Raw genomic sequence first — 13,597 nt, forward strand, 5'->3', positions numbered from 1 at the left:
AAATCTCTTTAAATATATTAATACCGAATTAATTTTTTTTTTTTTTAAAAGCGTCTGTCAAATAGGGTGACAAGGTAAATCTATTTCTGATGCTAACAATTGAAGATGTTTGCTGTTTTTTCCCCTCTACAGTCTCTGCTGTATAAGAAAGTCCATGAAGCTCAGTTTAGAAGTCACCTGGCCAATGAAATGATGATGTATCATATGAAGGTAAACACACAATCATCTAGTTTTTGACTGTTACTATCTTTCGTGAACAAAGCCTCTTGAGGTGCTCGTTATGACAGACACTATTATTTTAGCCTGCAATTGCTTTTTAATAAGTCGCCAAACAGCAAAACTACTATCAGAAGAAAAGTCAGTTGATTTAGCCTGTGCTCATATTTTTTTCTTTGTATCTTTAAACAGGTATCAGAGGAAGAGATGACCAAGCTTCTGACATTTGGAATCCAACCTGTGAATGAGATTCATCCAAGCTTTGCCTATTTCACCTACACGCCTCGCTCCTTGCCAGATGATGACACTCCTATGGTGAGGTTTTCAAAGGAACACACTTTGAGGTGTTCTTTTTTCAAACCAACTCACCCTCAGAAATCCATTTTGTAGGAGTCCTTTCAGAAACATACCCAGTGGTAGAAAACACGTTTGTCAGAATAGTCATTCAGCATGGTAAATAATGAATAAAACAACAGAGAATGATAAAAAACAAATGATAGGACTTTAATGGGTAAGGGATTAAAATACTATAATCCCTCCCTATTTACTGTAACAGTATAAAAATAATGTGGTGTTCATTGGTCAATAAGCTTTTGTATTGTGTCTTTTCTCTTTGTTTTTCTTTGCTTTATCCACATTGATATTACTATATCAATTTTATCAAGCTTATTAAACAACCACAATCATATTATTATTTCTCTCTCCCCAGGCTATTCTAAGCATGTTTGAGGACATGGGCTTTATTAACACTTATAAGATAGACATTAAAACATTGGCAAGGTAAGCACTTTAATTAGTATATTTAGTCACTTTGGTTTCGTACTGCAGCTGTGTGTCTGTCTATGTACTGTACAGTACTTTTTTATGTTCTATAACAGAGGAATGTTCTTTTCTGCCTCTAGGTTCTGTCTCATGGTAAAGAAGGGATACAGGGATCCACCCTATCACAACTGGATGCACGCATTCTCTGTCTCTCATTTCTGTTATCTCCTGAACCAGAATCTGGAACTCTCCAAGTATCTTGAGTAAGGTTACATTTCTATTTCTGTAGATCAAGGTGTAGAGATGTGTGCTTGTTTGGTGGGGTAGGGTGAGAATTTTCAGATGAGAATTTTCCAGGGGAAGGTAAACTGTAAATTCCTTTTATGAAAACAAAGCTAGGTCAGACATCTTTTATGTACAGTGCTCCTAAATTCTGGAATCGGTTACCACCTGACATTTGAAATGCTGCTTCACTGGGTAAATTTAAACACTTGATTCACAATTACTTTCTTCCTCGAGGTATATGCAATCACTGGTTAGAGAAAAGTTTGCGTGAGAATCAATCGATCATGTTAGACGTATATTTGTCTACTGGGTCCCTCTTGAAAAAAGTTGGATGTGTCAACTTAATGAGATTTTCCTGGTGTGTATGTGTCACATTTTTAAGTAAATACAAAATCAGTGCAATAGCTTTAAGAGATAAAGAATCCCCAGCTTAATATTACAAAAATGTCTGGTGCTGCCTACATAGGGACCATACTGTAATTAACATGCCACGTGTTTGAGAATAACTAGAGGAAATCAGGAAATATTAGGGACATTAGTATTATTATTATTATTATCATCATCATCATCATCATCATCAGGTGGCACGGTGGCGTAGTGGTTAGCGCTGCTTCCTCACAGCGCCAGGGTCCTGGGTTCGAATCCAGCCTCGGGTACTGTCTGTGTGGAGTTGGTATGTTCTCCCCGTGTTCACGTGGGTTTTCTCCGGGTACTCCGGTTTCCTTCCAGAGACATGCTGTCTAGGTTGATTGGTCACTCTAAATTGCCCCTGTGTGTGTGTGGTGCCCTGCGATGGACTGGCGTCCCGACTCGCCTTTTGCCCTGTGTATGCTGGGTTAGACTCCGGCTCACTACGACCCTGTAAAGGAGTAAGTGGTTAATGATAATGGATGGATTATTATTATCAATATTAAAAACAATGTAAATATTTAATGTTGAGAACCACATTGATACAGTATACTGATAGTTTACCAAAAAGGCTTACTTTGTGTTTTTTGCATTATCATGTTATAAAACACTTTATTTGCTATTCACTGGCATGTTTCAATTTCAGGAATGGGCAGATAGTAATATGTTTTAAATGACTTAGAATTTTAATATGACATGCAATTAGGGGTGTTGGGAGCTGATTGAGACTTGCAGATTACAGTAGGGAAGTGCATAATATGGACAACATGTCATTTAGTTTTTGCCTATGGCAACTGAAACAGTGTTAACAATTGGCATCCAGTCCAAATTCATAAATAGGCTCTCAATTCCAATCTGCTTGACACAATACCAGAATAATATTAGTATACTCAAAAGGATTAGCAGCCTGACTGAAGGATCTTTAATTCTGGTGAATTTAGTTATCTAAACCCCCGAAGCGCAGGGATTTCCAAAGAACGAGACTCTTTTTATCTAACCACCGACAGGTTCGTTGATGAGGTTGGGTCTTGGACAAGGTGAAGGATGAGTAGACAAAAGCAGGACTCAAGCCTCTCTGGTGTAACAGGGCAAGTCCAATATTGGCAATCTCAGTGATGGATTGAGTTTTGCTAAAGGGCAAGGGACTGACAGCACTGGGCTCAGTTCAACTGAAGGCTAGGACCCTTAGTTATTGGCACAATGATTAATTCAGCACTCGGAAGAGGTGAGGACCAAACAATATTGCAGGCAGATTTCCCCTGGGACAAGTGCTCCACTCAGCAGAAATGATGGATCTACAATATGCATTAGGAACATGTTTTAACTATTTCCATCTTGTCAGTTACTTGTACTCAGATAATTGCACAATAGTGTCCCATTGGAAGAAGTAGATATGATTGGTTGGTTACTTGTACTATTAACAGAGGTCCTCTTTTAGTCTGGGTTGTAGCATGCTTGGGTAAGAACCATAAGGTTTGATCCCTGCTTTCCCCAACAGTAGATAATTTGCTCATTTTCAATGAGAGACATTGGAAGGACTTTGTTACATTGACACCCAGCAAAAAAGTATGAGTAAAATGTTTTAAAGAAGTTCTCTGCAATCTGTGGTTGTCTGTATATTTTCATGACAACACTCTGGAATAAGGCAAGATTTAGAAAAGACATCAAGAATGAAAAAAACATGAATTTTTTATCACAGTTGTTGTTTGCTTTGTCATTTGGAACTTTTTAAAAGCCACACAAAGGATTTAATGCTAGACTAAGAGTGGCAAAAGTAAATCTTTACATACTGTATACACCGATAATGAGCTAATTACAGAATATGTGTAGAAGTTCGAATGGTTAATGACTTAACCTCTTTTTTATTTCAGGGACATTGAGATATTTGCTCTTTTTGTATCGTGTATGTGCCATGACTTGGACCACCGAGGAACCAACAATTCCTTCCAAGTGGATTCGGTAAGGAGCTGTGAAGTGTGATGTTACTGCTTTAGATCTGTCGTACACTGTAGTTTACCATAGTGAGAAGTGTTCACTTGCCTCCTACAAGCTGAATGGAAGTAAACAAACTGAGAAGGGGTACTACTGTATGTAAATAATCGTGCTATATAAGATGGTATTACCCTCCAAGTATTCGGACAGCATAAGACACAGGGGTGGTTAGTGTTGTACGCTATCTCCAGGAAGATTTGATGGGTCTCAGCCCCATTACAAAATAAAAACAAACCTAGGCTGTAACCAGTAAAAATGCACTGAATAATAGAATTTGCATAGAGACATGAGTAGTCAAGCAATGTACAGCTATGGCCAAAAGTTTTGCATTATCTAGACTAAAAAAAATTTTAATTTCGAAATGTCGTATTTCAGTTTGTGTCTGTTTTTCGTCAAGTATATGGAAAACTACAAAGCGGTATGTAATTAAATATATTAAGATAACATTATTCAGCAGGTTTTATTCGACTTTATAAAGCAAAATTAGTTAATTCTATAGGGTGACACAAAACTTTTGGCCTTAGCTGTAGTCTTTACTATAATAAAACAGAGCGCTTGAGTTGACACAAAAAATATTAGTTACATGCAAAAAAGGCTGCCATCTCTGTATTAATGATGAATAACTCACACAATGATTTATCTCTCCTTAGATATTGCATGACTTATAAAGCCATGTAGCAGGTCACCTGTTTAAACAAGACATTTCATCTCACTGTTTATTTTTAATAACAATATTTTGATGCACCAAATAATAATACATGATGTTAGCTGTGTCTGCAGTATTTCCAGAGACGATTCCTCAACACAAACTCAAAATCTAATCTCACCTTCTGAAAAAACAAATGATTTCATTCATCATCCAACCAGGAATCTAATTATTTTTGTGTCTGTGATACTTCTCTTGTTTTTAGCAATCTGTGCTGGCTGCCCTATACAGCTCAGAAGGATCAGTGATGGAGGTAAAATGTCACATGCTTGTATTTTACCCTTTTAAAAGCATGTTATATTATATTATACATTAGATTTAATCTATTTAGGTTTCTTTCTCCTCAGAGACACCACTTTGCCCAGGCAATAGCCATTCTAAACACTCATGGATGTAACATCTTTGAGCAGTTCTCCAGAAAGGTCAGTGAGAAATTACAATAAGTTATACACGGTAACCCTAGATTTTACATAACTGCATGAAATAGCAACATGGTCAAACTAGGATTGGAATTAACATTCTATTTTTGTATATATATATATATATATATATATATATATATATATATATATATATATACATATATATATATATATATATATATATATATATATATATATATATATATATATATATATATATATATATATATATATATATATATATATATATATATATATATATATATATATATGTATGCAGCTGTTTCTAATAGAATGCGCTTTAAATCAGCTATTACATCAAGGAATTAAGTTACCTTGAGATGTCACCTTGAGATTCAATGAAGATGGACCTAACAAAAAACACACATACTGTTTTATTTTAGGATTACCAAAGGATGCTGGATCTGATGAGAGATATTATATTGGCAACTGACTTGGCTCATCATTTACGTATCTTCAAAGACCTTCAGAAAATGGCAGATGGTAAAAATATTTCCTATCTTGAGATGCTGGAAGGCGCTTGTAAAGACCACACAAATGAAATGAGAAGGGTATTGTATGTAAAGAAACCTATTGTGCACATTATATTGAGTTAGAGTATTCATGCACTACCTTCCAAGAAGTTTGGGGAAATCGTTGGGGAACAGGGGGCACTACTGAAGCCTGGTAAGGTTAAAGGGCTTAATAGATCCAGTAGATGTATAGGTTACGGTTGGGCCAATTCAATGTAATTCTAGGTTGTGAGTCGATGAAGAATATATGCTGATGTTTCTGTGAAAATATAATTGTTGCTAGCCTTTAACAAGGATAAAATGAAGGTTACATTCTTGGCCCTAACACTTTTATTAGGCTTCTGTCAAAATATTGAGTACAGACAAACAATCATTCAATCCATGTGGACGCATTTGTTCCAGATGTATTTCCTCCTTGTCCCGTGAGGGTCCCTTTCTCATTCATTATTATGCAGGTTATGCTGACATCTATTGGTATACATGTGTATAGCATTTTGAGAATTCTACAGGCAGCAGACGGGAACAAGCATCTTTGAAGTCAAGTTTCGTTTGGCATGACATTTAGACTTTTCCTTTGGTTGGTTTAACACAATCAACAATGTTAAAGGGTAATTCCTTGTTACCAATCAATGAGAAAGGCTTTAGCTGCGGATGCAGTATCCTGTTTTCAAGTAGTCTCTAACATTACATCCTAAACAACGAAACCAATTTGAAATGCATACTTGAGTGCAGCAATAACTGTTGAGTTAATGTGGTTTCAACTTTCAAATCTTAGAAGGCAAGAATATGATGAGCTGGATTCCACCTTCCCCATCCACTACTACACATCCGACTAGATTCTCAACACTATTTACTCCAAATTGTAGAGACATTTTTTTCTGAATGGAAAAAAGCCCATTCAAATTATAAAACAAAAAAGAAGCAATTTAAGACTGCTTACCCATCATTAGCTTCAATTTTACTGTTAATGATACAAGACATATGAGAAGTGTGTACATCACGTGTTTTCTACTGGAGAACTCTGGTTATCTTTGTGTTTTATACACACCAGCAGTATTGAGGCAAACAAGCACATGCAATTAAACCGAACAAGTTTCATTGTTTTTCACAATGTCTACAAGGTTTACAGATGGGAGCTGTTCCATTGAATGCACAAGCAGCAATGTATGCATTTGAACTAACCTGGGCAAAATGTAGGCACACGCAATTTGGAATGTTGTGTGTGATTCTGTTTTTGAACCCATTTCAGCAAGAATCCAGAACCACATTAAATATTATATCAAAAACATATTTATTGGGGGTAATTCTGGGATAACCACAGGTAGGTGTTTGATAAAATCCAGAGGTGGTTTATCCTGAGGGAATATACAGTAGGTTGATAAAATGAACCAAATAGATTTGGGTAGTGCCTTTATCCATGTAATTACACTGTTCAGGGCACGTACTGATGAAGTCATCCCTGTGTGTCATGAAAAGCACTATATAACTAAAAACTAAATAATACTGTATGGGCTCTTCAAATGGTCAAGAGTTTTTGGTAAACAATTATAATATTCAAGTATAATAGTGTTGATATTGGCTTTGAGTTAAATGGACAGAGCCACCAACCACTTTATCTCTGCCAGTCAGGGCAACTCAAACCCTGTCGGTCTCTTTGTTTTATCCTAGTGGGCTATGACCCAAAGAACAAGCATCACCACAGTCTGATCCTCTGCCTGCTCATGACCTCATGTGACCTGTCAGACCAGACCAAAGGATGGAAAACCACCACTAAGATTGCTGTAAGTATAGTACAGCTTATGGGTTATGTCTCTGTTCTTTAACTACATTGTAAGTCTACATTGTGAGCATTCCAATTGGAGACAGGGCATGGTTTTTGTAACTATAGGACAGCAATTTTATAATGCCATCCAAAGTAGGGATAGCTGAGACACGTTTGTGGTGGCTTTGCCCTGTGGGGGTTACCTGTGTTGCCAAATTGCTGATATGACCATATGCAAAACGCAATGGTTTGCTCCCTTGAATATCACAGATAACACCCAAGAGGCTAACCTAATCATTATCATACTGTGTATAGTACTCACCCAAAAAACAACAACAGAAAGAACAGGTTGATCAATATGCTTTGTCCTCTAAATATAAATGAGTCATATTATATATTATTGTACCCAGTCAAAAACTAACTGGGTACTTTGCTATGTGTTCCTGATATACCTATAACTCAGATTCATGGTTATTTATTACCCATTTTTTAATTGTCTTTGGCAAAAGTATGTAAAAAAACAAACATGTTATTAAGGTGTTTATTATTGTTGTTAACAATTACAATACAATGTAATAATACGATAGATGGCATGCTATAAAGTACTTATAAGGTTTGTTTTAATGCACCACAGGGTTTAAAACACTGCTATAGCTTGTTCTGATTCATAACCATCTTTAATTGTTAAGAACATCCATTATAGCTTGCTTATTGAAGCTATTATTAATCTATTACAAATCCTAAACTGTGTGCCTCCTCTGTGTTTTAAAGCCCTGCTGGGATAACTTTCACTTCAGCTGTGGATCTTATTTGCCTTGATATGTGGTGATAAATAATACATTGCCACCCAAACTGATTTTTCAATGGAGTAATCCTAGAGTTTATACAGCTCCCTGTAGTGTATAATACATACCCTCTCACCACCCCATACAGCACCATAATGCTCTGGGATTTAAACAGGATGCCAGGCTATTGGATTAGTCGAGCAAGTGTCTTGTTCATTAAGAAATCAGTGACGTCCCAATTCCCACTAGATGGCATTTTACAACATAGCCCAGACATTCAGTTTATACATTAATAGGTGTATTTCTTTTTTTTAACAGGAACTTATTTACAAGGAATTCTTTTCCCAGGGCGATCTGGTATGTATGTGTTTTAGCCAACAAAAAAACAAGGGAACACACACAATTCTTGAGCATTCATAACAGCCTGCTTGCGTTTCATTAAACATATTTAAATGATGAATTCTACATTTAATTTTCTCTCTCACAATATATGATTTATAGGAAGTAAATTAATTGTAATTAGTTAATGAATCATTTATTCAGAGACTTTGAAAGAAACCTTGAGCTTGTGTTTGAGAACATGTTCATCAAACTGAAGAACACTGATAACTTTTGAGCTCTTCGTTCTGTAGAACCATCTGCTGTATAATGTGTATCATAAATACTAGACTTTGTTCCAACCATGCCCCTAATTACTGAATTAAGCAGCCTATGGCTTTGATCCAACAATACCTTTATTTTTTTTCAATTCAAATCGTTATTAAAGCAAGATTAAGGACTTTAAAAGTAAGTGAGCACCACTGTTCCACATAATGCTTGTTGCAATAGTCAGGGCTACAGGAAGTAGAAATATTCTGCAGTCATGACTTTATGTATCAATACTGTATGTGTGCCTTTCAGTTATGTACAATACCACGGGATACATACAATACATATAATTACTTTATTAAGTGCATTGTTCATTCATTATGCCTGCATTTCTATTTAAGAACGACTGTATGAGATGTGCTTGAAAGTGAATCTTTGACTATTTTTGCCCCCAGACACTGATATCTCCCCTTCTTCTGATCATCCCATTACCAAAAGAAGCCTCTATTGTTCTCAACGTGTGTTTTGTTTGTGTTTTTCTCTAGGAGAAAGCCATGGGCAATAGACCCAGTGAAATGATGGACAGAGAGAAAGCCTACATCCCAGAGCTTCAGATTAGCTTCATGGAGCACATTGCCATGCCCATCTACAAGTAAGTGTGCCGGGACACCAGTGGCATGCTGTACCACGTTTATTAGGTCTCAGAACCTTCTGTTTTTTTAACTGTTGGTAACTCATAAAACAATTTTAGCAACTTACAGTCATTGTTAAAAGTAGCTACCCTTTATCTAGACAGCTACAGAGAGTGACTCGGGATGTTGGGTCCCTACTTCTGTCTGCGGGGCATACCCTTTTTGAGGAAGAGGAAATAGTTCAGTCCCCAAATCCACTCAATCACTGGCCACCACAGCCAGTTGTAGGGATTGTTTGGTGGCTTTTTGAAATAGACTTCACTAAGAGTTGGACTTGGACTTGTAGTGCCTACAGTTGCATTAGACCAAAATGATGTTCTTATTTAGCCAGGCAGAAACAGCTTCTCATTTACAGCGGTCAACTACATGAGATTTTTTTTTACTGACCTTCATATGGCTTTATCCATGGTACCGGCTGGGATTAATTCTCCAAATAAATTCTAGGCCGCAATTCCGCCTAGCACCATGCTGGTCTTTGGTTAGCTGACAGCTCTCCAGTAAACCAACAACAAATAATCTTCTGTGGAAGCCCCCATCCAAATACTACCAGGTCCTTCTTTGCTTAGCTTCTATGACCTGATGAGATCAGACTCAAAGAGGTATGGCTGCCTCATCCTATAGACTGACAGAAAGTAGGTAGTGGCATTAATGTATATTTGGCTTTTCAAAATGTTGAGCATGTAATAGTTTGTTCTGTAAAAAAAGTTTCTTGTTTTTATCTTTCATAAAGGCTGCTTCAAGAACTTTTCCCGAAATCAGCAGAGCTTTATGGGAGAGTTTCCGCCAATCGGGAACACTGGACCAAGGTCTCTCACAAATTTACAATCCGAGGGTTGCCTAGCAACAACTCCCTTGATTTCCTGGATGAGGAGTATGACCAACTAGAAGAGCAGGCAGAAGAAAGTCTGAAGATGAATGGTTGCTTAGAAACAAAAGGAACCAGGGAAACCATTGAACAATAAGGTGTTTAAACAAATATAAAACATTACTTCTGAAGTTCAAGTAACTACATTTTATAGAAGAAACTACAATTTTTAGTAACACCTCATTTAAAGCAGGGATTACCTGTTATCACCATGGAAGCGCTTGGGTAATAACCAGGAACATCTCAATGTGGGAACCTTTGAGACCACAACAAAGCAAAGACTTCTTCTCAAATCAGCTGCTATATTTTGAGCATTTCGTTTTAGTTATTCAGCAGTTGTTTTAAAAGTCAGAAATTGTTACTTCTTTAAAAATATATTTTTTGGGGTAGTTTTTACCACATGAAATACCAAGCAGCCACTAATACAACTAAAGTATCAGACTGTGTTTTCCAGTAATAGCAGTGGCTACTTGTCACAGGATTCTCCCCCTCTTATTCTATATTACTGTATTGTGTGTATTAAACTGGCTTTGGATAAAACGCTGTGCCTGGAGGGAATATTAAGGGCCCCTTCAAAGCATAGTGGATACATTTGCCAGTATGCTGGCAGTGAAATATGGTCAGTATTGCTGGGTTCAGTAATGTTTGTCAACCTCTACATTTTTTGTATTGTTATGTTTTTATTATTATTTATTGCTTTTTTTTGTGAAACCACTAAAAAGAGAAGATTGTTAACCATATATCCTACATTGATGCACACTGGGGCGTTTGTAGTCAGTAAGAGATGTGGTGTGGATGGGGACTGACTACAGTTTGTTTTTCATATATGTTTGTCAAAGTGTGAACAATTACACTTTTAAAATAACCCTTTAAAATACACTGCAAGTGTGTATGTTATTATTGTACTGTACCAGTCCACCCACTGCACAACATTTTACAAAGTGGATATTTTACATGGTTGAATAAAAACCTGTGGCGTATGTAAGTGACAAAGAATGTATGGACTACAAAAGACCTTTTATGTGTTGATGTCTGTAAATATTTTATCAGCAGGTGATAAATAAGGGCTGTTGCTCTTAAGGCATTGTGGCTAATTGGAACACAGACAGAATGTGTATATTATTGATTTGCCTTACCTTTTCTGCGTTGCCTTTTGAGAAAGAAAATATATATAATTGTCATTATTATAATTATTAATAATCATAATACCCATGTTCCATTGAAAAGTGTGTTGCTACTGTACTGTACATACTGGTTCTGGTTCATTAAGCCTCCACTGATTTATATTGCTGTGTGATACTTCCTCTTTGGGCAGTGCAGGAAAATTTCTGTTTTTAACCAGATGCAAAGTTAGTCATTGGACATTGGACTAAAATAAATGCATGAGCATTTATTTTAAGTGCTTTCCTTATTGTTTTTTTTTGTTTCTTCTACAAACATATTCTTTTCTATTTATGATTTGATTCGCTTTAAATAATAAGTTGCTTCAAGTGTCGTTTTAATTGTTTTCTGATAATCCAATACTGAGTTTTTACCATTTATTCTAAATCTGCCTTTACTTGGATTTGAGCTTGTCAGCCGTCCTCAGTCCATTCAAATCATGTGACAAAGTAACCTTTCACCTCAGTAAGCCCCACCCCTTTTTTATTCTCTCCTTCTTTAGCGTATGTTTATGTGTTCGGTCAGTGTCTACCTCTCATCAAGTTGAGAGTGTATTTCTTGTGCACTCTATGACTCTTTGTCAGGCTTGCGAGTCATTTAATGTAAATAAAAAAAACAGATGAAAAGCTGATATTAATGTATTTATTCTCTTTATGTAGATCCTGTTGTGGTTTTAACATTTAGAATGCTTGGTCATTGACAATGTGAGTGTGAGTGCATTGACAATCAGAGAGAGAGAGAGAGAGAGAGAGAGAGAGAGAGAAAGAGAAAGAGAGAGAGAGAACATTGTAATATACCATGCTGTTCTGGATATAGTCATTACTTTAAATAACTCACAAGTGAAAGCTTTGTGAATAGAGCCCTTTATTGGCAGTTACATATAGAACCATGACAAGAAATTCAAATAATAAGATACATCATAGAACATGAGCATGAGATACTCCTTCCCAATGTGCTTTCCTAAGGTCAACAGAGTACTTGTGTGATTTTTGTCTCTACCCAGCATTGTAGCTTTAAGCCAAATGAGGGTGGTTCTTTGTTGGATGGGAGGGATGCTTTTATCCTCAGCAACACTCTCTGGCAGTGAGAGAGAGAGAGAGAGAGAGAGAGAGAGAGAGAGAGAGAGAGAGAGAGAGAGAGAGAGAGAGAGAGAGAGAGAGAGAGAGAGAGAGAGAGAGAGAGAGAAGAGAGAGAGAGAGAGAGAGAGAGAGAGAGAGAGAGAGAGAGAGAGAGAGAGAGAGAGAGAGAGAGAGAGAGAATGAATAAATGAATAATGTCATTAAAATCATGTTTAAATTTGTATTTAATCTCTGGGGTTAGCAGAAATGAAAAGTCAAATTTACACATGATTTTAATGATCTCAGTATGGGATCACTAGAACCCAGGACCACTAATTATTTTTAATAAAGAATAAGCCTAGGACCTTTCTGTTTTCATTTTTCTTTGTGCCAAAATTATTTCCCTTTATTATTTGAATTATTTGATTGTTCATTGAATTTACTTTTATGTATTTTCTCATATTTATATAGTTTCTCAACCATATATATTTTGTAATACATACTTTTTTATGTTGTTGTCAACTGCATTACATTTTTCACACAAAAATGGCAACATGGCACCCTTGGACCCCTGTAAATTGATATTCCTGGTCTGTACATAGATACTTTCATGTGTTTATTAAATGTGTTTTAAAGAGAAAAACCGGAATAAGGAAAATGAATGATTTTCTGTGAAATGTTCTGTGCATCTGGGAAAGAGAGCCAAAAGCTCTTATATGTTTTGTGGGATATTGCTTTGAAAAGTATTTCAGATCCTGCCTATTTCCTGCATCAAAGGGTATAATAAGGGACTAAAATTTATTCAACAGACCTAGGAAAAAAAGGTGTTAAAACAAAAAAAAAGTCATCTGAAAAATGCATAAGGGGTAGTATTATCTTGGTTTTTCACGTTATTGTGCTTTCATCTGTACATACGTTTGTACATAACATACTGTAAATGAGGTCTGTGCTGAAGAATTAGATTACCATGTGTATGGAATACATTTACAGAGCAGTGTGAGACCATTGTTTTCTGAGATGTGAACAGGCAGTTAACTTTTTATCCAAATAAATTTCATACATTGAACAAGAAAGACTCTTGTCACTTTTCTTTCTCCAAAAATTGAAAAAAAAAAAAAAGCTTTCGAAGAGTACATTTTGTGATGGATTTTAGTATGAAAGGAGCAACATACCAGGTGAGTCCTTGCAAACTGAAATCCTACATTGTTACCCACTGAGCAGGAAGAGACAGGCCTTGTGGAAGAGAAAAGGGAACGGTTGAATCTGCAAACTAATCCAGTCCTTTGCCTCTCTTTTTTATTCTGATTGCATAGATGTGATGTGTGGATTGTGGTGAACAGTGTGTTGGTTATTATTTGCCAA

The 13,597-nt window shown here is 36.3% G+C and overlaps 1 protein-coding gene across 1 annotated transcript; it reads left to right on the forward strand.

Annotated features, from left to right (window-relative positions):
- Nucleotides 1-132: 132 nt before the first annotated feature.
- On the forward strand, nt 133-13,308 carry LOC131728667 (cGMP-dependent 3',5'-cyclic phosphodiesterase-like; the record flags this gene model as incomplete). Its single annotated transcript, XM_059019660.1, has 12 exons — nt 133-210; nt 409-531; nt 926-996; nt 1,119-1,241; nt 3,543-3,630; nt 4,575-4,622; nt 4,717-4,791; nt 5,196-5,295; nt 6,993-7,105; nt 8,190-8,228; nt 9,005-9,111; nt 9,882-13,308. Coding segments are annotated over 12 exons (1,197 nt in total), but the record flags the coding sequence as incomplete, so codon positions are not given.
- Between the last annotated feature and the right edge of the window lie 289 nt (nt 13,309-13,597).

Source organism: Acipenser ruthenus, unplaced genomic scaffold (assembly GCF_902713425.1).
Source record: "Acipenser ruthenus unplaced genomic scaffold, fAciRut3.2 maternal haplotype, whole genome shotgun sequence".
Taxonomy (NCBI): Eukaryota; Metazoa; Chordata; class Actinopteri; order Acipenseriformes; family Acipenseridae; genus Acipenser; species Acipenser ruthenus.